The sequence below is a fragment of the Sinohyriopsis cumingii genome, chromosome 1 (assembly GCF_028554795.1).
Source record: "Sinohyriopsis cumingii isolate HCF-2022 chromosome 1, ASM2855479v2, whole genome shotgun sequence".
In the NCBI taxonomy this organism is placed as follows: Eukaryota; Metazoa; Mollusca; class Bivalvia; order Unionida; family Unionidae; genus Sinohyriopsis; species Sinohyriopsis cumingii.
This window is the reverse complement of record NC_142961.1, coordinates 192,507,730-192,520,691: the sequence shown is the minus strand read 5'-3', so window position 1 is coordinate 192,520,691 and position 12,962 is coordinate 192,507,730. Positions and strand designations below refer to the sequence as shown.

The 12,962-nt window shown below is 36.9% G+C and overlaps 1 protein-coding gene across 1 annotated transcript in view; it reads right to left on the bottom strand.

Moving 5' to 3' along the window:
* The window catches only part of LOC149808596 (methylmalonate-semialdehyde/malonate-semialdehyde dehydrogenase [acylating], mitochondrial-like), a 141,454-nt gene that overhangs the window by 45,530 nt on the left and 82,962 nt on the right, over nucleotides 1-12,962 (bottom strand). The window contains exons 5-7 of the mRNA XM_089979733.1: nucleotides 9,067-9,145; nucleotides 8,006-8,160; nucleotides 1,939-2,083 (exon numbers count right to left, since the gene is read on the bottom strand). Of these exons, the coding sequence (XP_089835859.1) occupies nucleotides 1,939-2,083; nucleotides 8,006-8,160; nucleotides 9,067-9,145 (379 nt within the window). The remainder of the gene's footprint in view (nucleotides 1-1,938; nucleotides 2,084-8,005; nucleotides 8,161-9,066; nucleotides 9,146-12,962) is intronic.

Sequence of the window (12,962 nt, the reverse complement as noted above, 5' to 3'; positions counted from 1 at the left end):
GAGTACAGAAACCATTTTCATATATGACCAACTAGGTATCATAAGAACTCTATTGATGAAAACCCCACATTGGTATATCCTTCATTTGGGAGCAGACATAACAACATTTTCAGGAAAGTCACCATAGTGAAGATATTAAGAGATATTAATTTTCATTGACACTATAAGAATGTTTATGATAAAAAAACATGAGAAAATTACCTTCCCTTTAAGTGGAGTTGCTAAAACAAGAAGCACTGTCCATATTACTTTGTTTTCATAGTGGGAATAATGAGTATACGATTGTCAGAAGAGGAGCGTAAGTATCCTGATGGTGTGTACACATGGGTGAGATCGGATAGGTATGTTGGACTAGAGTCCGACAGTGAAACGTAGCACAGAGAACAAATTTTGTGTTTGATTCTGGATCGAATGGATATCAAGTGTAGGGTACAGAGGAGCGGGGATGCGTGCTCTCATAATCATAATGTGGGAATAAATATAAAGTCTTTCAATTACAATTATAAAAAAGACGCTATGGAATATAATGTTTATTTCATTTTGAGTGCAGCAAGGCTATCAAATGGACATCATAAGACGTTTTCTGGTGAAATTCCCAAATAAACCTCATTGTTAAGGAAAGGATGCAATAAGATTTTCAAGATGGATCCTGTGGTGACTACATTGGACTTCAGATTGACACCATTTTTATGTACGACATCATGTTGATATACTATCCATGTCGGAGGATTAGTGATAACAATATTTTTAAGTTGGCAACCATAGTGGCCATATTGAACCCACATCAGCACTAGACATCGTGGGAAGCCTTTCAGTAAAAATCGATGTTGACATGACCGTCCAGTCAGGAGTAATAGTAATAACCAGATTTTCAAATTGGACATCAGATTGATATTACGATCATTTGGGACAAACTAGACATCCAAAGGGGGTGCTCACCAGTTATTATGTACTTTTGAGAGCGTGACGTATGTAAGGTGAAGTTGTTTGCATTTAAAACATGCACAGTGGAGACAATGTTGGCATACCTCTATGCTACATTAATGTAATGTGGACGATATTTCTTTGGATATTGTACTTTTGGAAATTGTACATGATTTAAGCACACTACTAACAATAAAAATGACTGCTCCCTTGTGCTAAAAAATCAGCCTGAATTAGTCTAAAGTACACTATCCATAGCAGCTATTAAAATAGGGAAAATAAATTTAGCCAGACTAGACAATACCAGCTTCTGAAAGTGCAATGTATGAATTACCAAATATATAAAATGTAAAAAATGTTATTGGCGGTTTTTTTAAATACAATTTACCTCTGAAAGTCAGGAAATGAAAATGACCAAGTGGAGCTAGCACTTTTTTGAAAGGTGCACATCTGGAGTAAGGCCAAGCTGTATACTCTATAATCCATATTACACCCATCAATCATACACCAAAATAAAGGGAATTAAAGGTCCTTTGAATTATACCTAAGATATACAATGTTTTTTTAAATAGTGAGTATAACCAGTGAGAAAATCTGGAAAAATTCTTTTTTTTTTAATTCTAAAGCCCTATGCAAAATACGAAACTGTAGAGTGCCACCTAAGAAGTTCTTTTAGTGAAAACCCCATGTTGAGCAAATAATAACAAGATTTTCAAGATGGTTGATGTGGTGGCCATATTTGATGTATGAGCTCACCATTTTCATCTAGGAACAACTAGACCATATGATGAATGTTTGTGTAAAGTATCATGGCAACCGTTCAAGTAGTATAGGAGGAGTAGCAACAACAATCTTATCCTAACGGACAGATATGCAATATACATTAGAGGACAGATGAATGAGAGACAACATACCATCCAATAAGATCTTCTGGTCTATGACTGATAGAGTTAAAAAGAGACATACATGTACTTTAATTTTTTTAAGGACAAAATATTAAATGGTTAATGAAACCTGGTTTTCCATGGATGACGTTGACGGTACCATCGGGTAGGCCAGCTTCCTTCGTCATTTTCATCATCATCATACAAATGCCTGGGTCAAGCGCTGATGGCTTTATCACCATGGTATTCCCACAAACAAGAGCTATTGGGAAAAGCTGTAAGTTTACAAATATCTGGATTATAAATGACCACCTCTGTTCAAAAATGAAAGGAATTTATTTGTGTTATCAATGACTGGACATGTTAACAACATATTTAGGATTTTTCAGAGGTATGTAAACACTCATTGAAATTTCACTATTTTACACAGTTCCTGAATAGTTCTGTTTTAAAGTATACATCACGTGCTTACAAATTTGTACAGAGGATGCTTAAAGTGCTTGCAAATTTGTAAAGAGGATGTCAATTGCTAACAAATTTGTACAGAGAATGCTTCAAGTGCTTACAAATTTGTACAGAGGATGCTTCAAGTGCTTACAAATTTGTACAGAGGATGCTTCAAGTGCTTACAAATTTGTACAGAGGATACATAAAGTGCAAGCAACCTTGCAATCTGATCAATGTATGTGCAACAGAATTCCAGTTATTAATTTGCAATGAAACCATTTCTCAGCCACTGTGACTAAGACCTTCGACCTACTAATCCAGAAATGTACAGTTGCCTTTCTGACTACAAAAGTAAGGAATGTACCTAATTTAGTCAATGTATGGTCTGTAGATCTTAATGTTGATATTTTGGACATTGTAACCTTGTAACCAATTAAGGCCAAAGTTGGTGAGTGTCTTCCTTGCCTCTAGTGCAAGCCATTCAGATAGTGTGACGATGCTAGATCAGGTAAAAGAAAGTGAGAAAGGCGGTTGGATGCATGGAGAGTAGAGCATTATCACTTGATACTCTCTGCTTTTCGTTCACATTATAAGAAAACTCTTGATGGTCTCATGTTGTTTGCTGCTTACTGTATTTATCTTATATGTTGGATGAGCATAAATTAATTTCTAAAATATTTTGTTGTACACTGTCGGTTCTGCTGCATTAATACTAAATACAGAGTGATGGAGAGACATTATGTGGGGATAGTCGAGTTTCATGCTACAATTAATACCAAATACAGATACAAAGAAACAGAAACAGTATGAGATGACAGTCAAGTTTCAATCAGTTAGTATCAGATACAGAATTAATGCCTAATACAGAGAGAAAGCCAGAAAATATGGGGGAAACAGATGAGTTTCAAGCTGCAGTTAATACAAAATACAGAAAGAGAGAGGCACTATGCACCCCCCTACCAATTCCATGTTAATTATTTCATCCCATCGGAATGTTCAGCCACAGATAACTTATTGACATACAGGATACATTCCAGACTTGTTCCATGTGTATGATTTAAATACTGTGCTGATCATTTGATAACTACCTTTACTCGAACCTTCTCTGTTGTTTCATATGTTGTCTACTTGGATTGAATTTGAATGCTACACTTTAAGTGTCATGTTGTGAAATAGGTTACATTCAGTTGTGTTTGGTATTAACAACGTATTTAGTCCATGGAAAAAAATAACAACCACCATTCTGAACTGGGGCTTATTCGCTGGTTGACATATGATAAGCATTGCATTTAAACAGAACCCAAAACAGACACAATGCAAGAGATAAGCTCTGTGGTTATTAAATGATCTGTAAAGGACATGGGGAACATGTTTAAAATGTGGACAGGATTTGTGGGCACTAGGTAAAATTCTCATGTAGGCCCATATGAAGTACAAAAAAGAAATTTTCTTCTCCTCGGTAGTATAGTAAGCCCCATGACCATTGTTAGGCCCCAAGAATTTTGACCTTTTTTCTACCTTGTCTATATATATATATATATATATATATATATATATATATATATATATATATATATATATATATATATATATATATATATATATATATGGGTGTGTTGATGTGGGATGTAATCAGCTACCGAATGTGCCAACTGGATAAAATAATATTCGGACAGAATTGGCGAGAAAGGAGTTTCAGAACTTTCACCTTGTTAATTTCTAGAAGGCGAATGGGTCTTGTCAGTAATTTCCTTTTCAATTGATAAAAAGGAGTGCCTGTGGCTATGACAGTTGTCTTGCATCTGCAGTATGTATAATGTGATGGGTATTGATGTTAATCACCTTCACTCCTATAATCAGAGTTGATCTAGATAAGATTTTCTTATCTCGAGGAGATTGCACTATTCTTCTGTTTAAATGATATGTCCATAATGCCTTCCAAATGTAAGTGAAGAAATGAAGAAAAATATTTTCAAAGCACCCATGCAGTGAAAAACAATGGGTGTGATGACCAAAATATATGCTGAATCTGTTCTAATCGAGTAACAGTTTGAGTTAAAATCACCGACAATTAACAGGCAGTCTGTTTGGGAGTATTTATAACAATATCAAGGATACAAATGACACATGAACAGATAAAATGTATGTTTATCTCTAATTTGCAAATTGGAAATGTAACCAAGATGTCAACACATAAAATGGCACCACCATACCACTGACATCCCTTCAAAAAAGAAAGAAACGATCAAGTTTTTATGCGGCACAGGTGAATAATTTCATCCCTAACTAATACCAAATACAGGTACAAGGGGAGACAGTCAGCGAGTACAGCCAAGTTTCATACTGCAATTTAAATACCAAACACAAAGAAACACAACATTGTACATTCAAGTTTCATGCTGCAATTAATACCAAACACAAAGAAACACAACATTGTACAATCGGGTTTTCCGGTGCAGTAATTACCAAACACAAAGAGACACAACATTGTACATTCGGGTTTTCTGGTGCAGTAATTACCAAACACAAAGAAACATAACATTGTACATTCGGGTTTTCTGGTGCAGTAATTACCAAACACAAAGAGACACAACATTGTACATTCGGGTTTTTTGGTGCAGTAATTACCAAACACAAAGAGACACAACATTGTACATTCGGGTTTTCTGGTGCAGTAATTACCAAACACAAAGAGACACAACATTGTACATTCGGGTTTTCTGGTGCAGTAATTACCAAACACAAAGAGACACAACATTGTACATTCAGATTTCCTGTTGCAGTAATTAGTACAGAGAGGAAGAACATTGTACATTTCCGTTTCCTGTTGCAGTAATTAGTACAGAGAGGCAGAACATTGCACATTCTGGTTTCCTGTGGCAGTAATTACCAAATACAAAGAGAGAGAGACAGTAATATGCACCAACAGTCAAGTTTCTTACGGTAATTAATAATTAATACCCTATACAGAGAGACATAATAATGTGTGGGGACAGTTAACTCTCATAGTGCAATTAATACCAGAGAGAGAGAGAGAGAGAGAGAGAGAGAGAGAATATGTGGGGACAGTGAAGCTTCATGATCCAATTAATAGCAAATACAGAGAGAGAGACAGTAAAGTTTCTTGCTGTTCAAACACAAGTAAGGAAGCCAATATGTTAGTGAAAGATTTAAATCGTGTAAGTTGCAAATAGAATGGTAATAGGTTGATAAAAACAAAATGTCTTTTGCACAATATTTTTGTAAAATATCATATGAGCATTAATTCCATCTGTATGAAATAATATGTAAATAATATAATGGATGGCCAAAGCAAGATTGACCTATGTAGGAGAATGATTTTCTAAAAATATAATGTAGCATGGATTTTTTGTTTGTTGTTGTTCTTGTAGGGGTTAACGTCATTTTTCAGCACACGATAGGCTATACATGGCGGCCAGTATTAATGGTGGGGAAAGAACGCGGGGAAAATCCCGGAAAAAAAAACACCGATCCGCGAGAAGCTACTGGCAAGCTTTCTCACATACCCACATTGGCTGAATCCGAGACTCGAACCCACGCAGACAGAGGTGAGATGGCAGTGATCCGTAACGGAGAGCGCTTTAGACCACTCGGCCACTCGGGGCCCCATGTAGCACAGAAGCATGCTTCCCCGCACAAAGTGGCAAGAGAGATGGAGGGGGCATTGACCACTAAATATGTTTTGGCGTACAACCATAAAACTTAAAATCTGACCACTACATGTTTGCCCCGCCCTCTCCTCCATCCCCCGCCCAAAACTGATTTTGTGGGTGCTCCTGCATGGAAGTTATGCAGAGTATTCATTGAAACAAACTTTACCAAACCTGGATGTTATCTAGTATCACTTATTGTAAATAATGTCATATCAGACACTTTTTTTTTTTACATGAGTGAACGATAAAAGTATTTATGGAAAATTCTTTGTTTTATAAATTATGATTTGCTTGTAGTAAGATTGGCAGCATATAACATATGTTGTAAATTGTTTGTTTCTTAAAATACTGAATAGTCAATTATTGTGATTTTAAAGCAATGCAAAATCAAAACTATTTTTCAAATATTAATATAAGCAAGTCTAGAGAACGTTTCAAAGCAAATAGTAGGATTGGATAGTCAGTTAATTTAAGCATTTAAGTTTCAGTCTGTGAACTGTGCAGATAACAAATACTTGATTTACTTTCAGACTTTATGGTTCATTTTCAACCCTAATGAAACAGAGATCCTGGATTTGAATCATGACTACCCTCAACGTCAAGGTGAACTGAAGTCAAAAGTACCACGCATATCAAGATGTTCAGCCTGCTGTTATTTTATCTCTCTAGGTGTGCATTACCAACAGCACATGATTACACGGTGTATGCATATACTTAGCCTGCTGGTATTTTCAAGGTGTGTTATTTATGCCTTCTCAACAGCATGAACATCCAGTATATCAAGATGTTTAGCATGTAGGTATTATTTAGATGTACCTTATTAACAGCATATCTACGCAGTGTATCGAGATGTATAGCCTGCATGTATTTTCTATGTGTGCCTTACTAAGAGCATGATTACCCTGTGCATTGTCTTATTTGGCCTGCTGGTATTTTTCTTTCAGTGTCTATACGTGCCTCACTAACAGCAATGGGTGCATGTATTTTTATGGAAAATAATAATAATCAAGAATCAAATATTCAAATGCATTTCTGACTAAACTGAATATGGTTATTGTGATAATGCAGTATAAAAGGACTGACTACTTAAAACATACTCATGCACTAACATTTTGTATTTGGATGTGTAAGCACTTCCATACATTCTACCACATGTCTAAAATGTCTCACATTGATAAAGGATGTTGTCTAATTAATGTAAGTGATGCACATCTTAACCATGTCCATAGAAAACACTGCTTGCAGCATTCTATGACAAGGCAAATTAATTAAGTTTCGAACACTGAAAATAGAAACTGAGCAAATGAAATTATCAAACTACTAGGTGTGCAATTCCAGCTTGAGAAAGTAAGAAATGCACTTAACATCATGACAACAATCTGGATTCTCAAGTATACCAGGTGTTGGTAAATCACCTATACGGTAATTGTGCACATTATCAACTTTATGAAATGTGTGTGTGTGTGTGTGTGTGTGTGTGATTTGGATTTTTAATATAGCTTTAACAATTTTTCAGTCTTATCACTACGATGTCTGCAGTGTGGCAGTTTAAAGTGATGTCTAGCATTGGGGTATCATGCCGCAGACATGTAGCATGATGTCTCACCCATTCACATTATCTTGACACCAAGCCGACCAGTCCTAACACTAACCTCTTAATGCTGAGCGCCAAGCGAGGCAGCTGTTAGTACCATTTTTGTAAGTCTTTGGCATGACTTGACCGGGGATCGAACCCATGACCTCCCGCATCCGAGGCGGATGCTCTAACCACTAGACCACTGGAGCGGTTCTTTATGAAATGCTTGTATGAACTAAATTTCATAGAAATGATTCACATGTATTTCAAATAACTGCTTGCAGGGAGGTAATCTGCACTTGTTTTATGCCTGTAACAAGATACCTAGCAGTGTTCCACCCACTTGTTGCATGAGCAAACATCTCACTAAGCCACATGCCATTAATTCTTATTATTTATTGCGCATGGATGGAACCAGTACTGTTATTATGTAAAACAAGCGACTCTTGCCAATATACAAAAAGGAGAGGTATGAGATAATACAGGGTCTATTTACTCACATTAAGTAGAATCAATGCTGGCATGTTGAATGGGGTGATGGCTGCAGTGACACCAAGTGGCATACGGTATGTGATGGTGTCCATGTCCTTGGCAATGCTGCTTAATGTCTCTCCCAGTGATAAAGATGGAATACTACAGCAATACTCCACCGCCCCTGTTAATTAAACAAATCATACACTTTGAGTACCAATAGATGGGGAAAACCTGCCTTCGATGAATTAACATGAATTAAAAAATAATCAGAGGATTAAAAAATATATATATTTTCACAAATTGCCACATGGATAGAGAGATATTAGGAAAAAGAAGTTTAGTTCAAAAGACACTTTATTGTTAATAAAACATTAATCGAACAAGATAGGAATGATGATGAGATAATGAGAACTGTATTACACTTCAAAGCTTGTGCATGGATACTATAAATGATATTGGAAAACCCGAAGAAAGAAGCCATGTAAGTTTGAACCCAAAGAGGTATTAAAACATCAATTAAGGATTCATCAGAAATGTGAAATGAAGTGTGCGACTTGCGCAGATTCATGTGATGAAAACAAGATATTTGCCAAAGATATTATAACCTGCTGATTAACTTTATAACAAGCATTTATATGCAGGCGTGTAGTTTTCTTGTGTAAGACTACTTGTGTTTACAAGAGGACTTCAATGGATTGATTAAAGAAGAATTTGAATATATTTCTACAGCGATGGCTATATCTTCTAGAAGAAAACAACGTGTTCTTTAGATCTCATCCAAAACTAATCAAACGAATTGGATGAAATGGGGCATATAATTATGGGAATGGGCAAATAACACTATTCTAAGTGTTCAAAATTTTGTCAGTAAAGAAGATGGACATAACCAACCTGACTCTCTAATTTGGCTATTGTAAAATTCATAATAAGGCCACTATAATGCGAATTAAACCCCTTCATACTGGTAATTTTCATGACATAACCACTCCCACTTGATAAGCCCAATATTCTTTCAATACAATGCAAGGAATAATCTGAATGAAAGCCCTTGTAATGGGAACCAGACTCATGTTGTATGAATACTTACGTAACCCACTCATCACATCACCTTCAGCATCCACCAAGGTCTTTCCTTGTTCTTTGGTGATCTCTTTTGCCATCTCAGTCTTAAATTGAAACATGTTAGATGGTGAAACTTCCAAAAACTAGGTCAGTTTTACTAAACATCTCAAAAATTTGTAGTAAATAGGGCCACCATAGGGACAATGGGAATTAGCATTACAGACCACCCCCCACCCCCCGGGCCACTATAGGGACAATGGAAATTTAACATGGAGAAAAACGCTGGGCCACTCTAGGGACAATGGGAATTTAACATGGGGAATAGAGTTTGGGCTTGTCTAGGGACAAGGGAATTGAACATGAGGAATAGAGTTTGGGCTTGTCTAGGGACAAGGGGAATTGAACATGGGATTTTTTTTTTTTAAAAAAGGGTAGGCAATTGAAAAGTCATTCTCTTTTCGAGAAATATGGTTGGCCCTGAAAAGGGCCTTTGGGTTTTTCTTCTTCTTCTACCTTCTTAACTTTTTCCACCATCCTCTTATTTTGTCCATCATTCCTTTCTTCTTTTCTGTTTCCGGCAGCCAGTCCGGGTGGCCCATGGCCCGGAACTTCTCTTGGATTTTCATCCAGTTTGCGTTCAGTTTTTCTAGTTCTTCCTTTTTTTTCTATTTTCTTCTTCTTTTCTTTCCTTTGACCACTTTTCTTTGATCTTCTTGACCTCTTCGGTCAGCACATTTCTCATTACTTCTTCCGCTTTCTTAAGTTTGTCTAACCCCCACTTCGCGAAGGACCAATCTGTCCATTCTACAATGTCTTCTAGAAAGCACCTTGCACTCGTCACATGAACTATCGCTTCTTTTAACTTACCCACTTTCACATACGGTGGGTTAATTAAACCTCTGATTCTCTTCTCCTCATCCTCTATCATTTCTTTTACGATATTTACGGATAAGTGGAGGCTGGTTACTTGTCTTGAGACGAAGTCTTTTGTCACTGCATACCTCCATTCCTGTTCAACCCTTTCTGCTACACTCAATCCATCCACCATCCAATACCAACTTCCCATAAGATCGTTGTATAAAGCTGAAGCTGCTGGCATCTTCTTGTTTGCTTATTCCGTAGAATGGGCTCCAATGGCCAACACTGTTAGTTTTATAGTTAAAGCGCGGACGTGATGGAAAACATCCCCTAAAAACATAAAATTGTTAGTTAGTTAGTTAGTTGGATTATAGTGGTTTTCGTTCTTTTGAACATGTACCACTTTTGTATTCACGCACTGCGTGATTTTTAATTACTCCTGGGGGAAGGAAAAGGAGCCTCATCCCCCAGGCTTTTATGTACTCAAAGAGTACTTTTTAATTTAGCCTCTCAGGTGTAGGACTAACTAGTCCTTAACAACCTGGCTGAAAGGCTAATAGACATGAGTGGGAATAGTCACACCACACACTCGTGTTTCTTAGTTGGATTGAAATGCCCCAGGTGTCAAACCAAGCAGTATGTGACTCCCGCCACGATTGGTCGGCAGCGATGACGTCACATTAGGACACCTGATCTTGTGGCATTGACGAAGTGGCCCGCTCTTTTGATATCATCAATTGCCTTTCCCAGTCCGATATTCCGGTAGACAGAGCCTTCCTTTTTTCCACTTTGTTTAGGTGGTGCAGGTTCATCAGCTTCATCGCCGCTGGATGATGATACTTCCAGGGCCGCTGCCAGCGTGGAAGTTTCAAATTCTTCAGTGTCGTCTGCCAACATTGCCTGGATTTGGCTGAGTATGTTAGTAGAAATAGCTGTGGAAGCTTGATTTAAAAGTTCAGCCAGATGTTGTTTAAGAGACAAGGAGACGGTTAGGAGTATTTTGTTTTTTTTTTTTTTTTTCTTTTTTTTTTTTATTCATGAATTCCTTATTTATTTTGATTCCCTATCTTATTGGTTTGGAATGAAAACTTGTTTTATGGTTGTTTGTATGTTATTATGGAGTCCTGTTTTAATTAATTCCTATTTTCCTATTTTAATTTTTTGTGGCCTTAATTGGTTTTTATTATTCGGGGTATGAACGGATGTGTCAGTTTGTGAACCTACGAGACCTAGCAGGCCGTCATAATTCCCAAAAAGTGATTTTGTAATATTCGTCCTTAACTGGTTTTTATTATTCGGGCTATGAACGGCTGTGTCAGTCTGTGAACCCACGAGACCGAGCCGGCCGTCATAATTCCCAAACAGTGATTTGTTATATTTTTAACTGGTCTTTGATTTACTTTCTTAGATTTTTTTGAGTAGATTGGATTCGTGTATAAAACTTATGATATTTTTGAATGTTAGATTAATATTGGGGTTTGTGTTCATCAAGAATTCTGGGTATGTTGTAGGGGATCCAATTTTATGCTGTTTAACTTTAAACTTAGCCCTTTCTTTTTCAAGTGTATGGCAGTTGTTAAAAATATGCTCTATGTCTTCTGGGACCCTGCAGTGGTAGCAGTTAGGGTTATGTGGTTGTGGTCCTATGTACTGTCCGAAGCTGTTAGCCAGCTTGGTTTTGCCCGTGAGTATTCTATTTATGAATTTTTGTTCACTGCCTTTTGTTTTGGGTGGTTTCCTATTTCTACATACTTCTTTAATGATGGTTTTTAGTTTCCTGCCTTGAGTGCTTGTGTTCCATAATTCCTGCCATTTGATATCAATGAGGGTTTTAGATATGCTATTGAGTTCGCATATGCTATAATCTAGGTTGATGTGAGTGGTTTCGTTTAGTTTTTGTTTAGCTGTTATATCTGCCATATCGTTACCTGGTATGTTAATATGGGATGGTATCCACATAAATTCTACTTGTAAGTTATTATTGTTCAGTATTTTTAACAATAAATTGGTTTGCCTAAGATAGTTTTCTCTTGATTTGGTGTTGTTATTAAGTATTGAGTTTATGACGCTTAGCGAGTCACTTATTATTACCGCTTGGGGTATTTTGTTCTCTTTGATCCATTTGAGTGCTTCAAGTATGGCCCAGAATTCAGCTGTGTATATAGAGCAGAGGTTAGGTAGTCTTCGTCCTACCTTAATGTTAAGTTCGGGGATTACGTAAGCTGCTGCTGTTCTGGGTGGTTCTGTAATTTTGGATCCATCAGTGTAAATCTTAATGTAGTTGCAATATTTTGAGTTGATTTCTTCTGTACAGATTGTGTTTAGTTTGAGTTCCTGTTCGTTTTTATTGCCATATTTCGTAATGAGGGTGTTAACTGTGGGGTTGATATTTATCCATGGTTCTTTGTCATAGTGATTTGCAATTTCTGCTTGGAGTTTGTCTATAGGAAGTTGTTCAACTAATTGATGGACTAATTTTCCTGCTGGTATGTTTTGTGATAATCTAGTTCTAAAAGGTATGTTGCATTTATTTATAGCTAGCCGGGTGGGGTGTGTGTCGGGGTGTGTTGTTAGCCTGGCTGCATATCTGAGGGTGAGTTCTTGTCTTCTAAGGTGGAGCGGCAGTTCTCCAGTTAAGATTTGAAGTTCCACTAGTGATGTGGATGGTAGTGCACCAGTACAAATAATTAGGGCCTTTCTTTGTATGCTATCTAGTTTTTTGAGGTTATTTTGCGGTGCCGAGTTGTAAATTTGGCATCCGTAATCTAGTTTAGATCTAATTAACGATTTATATAATGCTAGTAAGGTTTCTTGATTGGATCCCCAGGTGGTTCCTTTAAGGGTTGTAAGGAGGTTAAGGTCTTTATTACACCTTTTGACTAGTTCGTTTATGTGGTGTCCCCAGTTTAGCTTGGAGTCATAATGCATTCCTAAAAATCGTGCTACATTTACGAATTTAATTTCTTGATTTTGGATGGTGAGTTTGGGAAACTGATTTTGTAATTTACGTTTGGTGGTGAATAATACTGCTATGGTTTTTTCATGGGATAATTTGAAACCCCA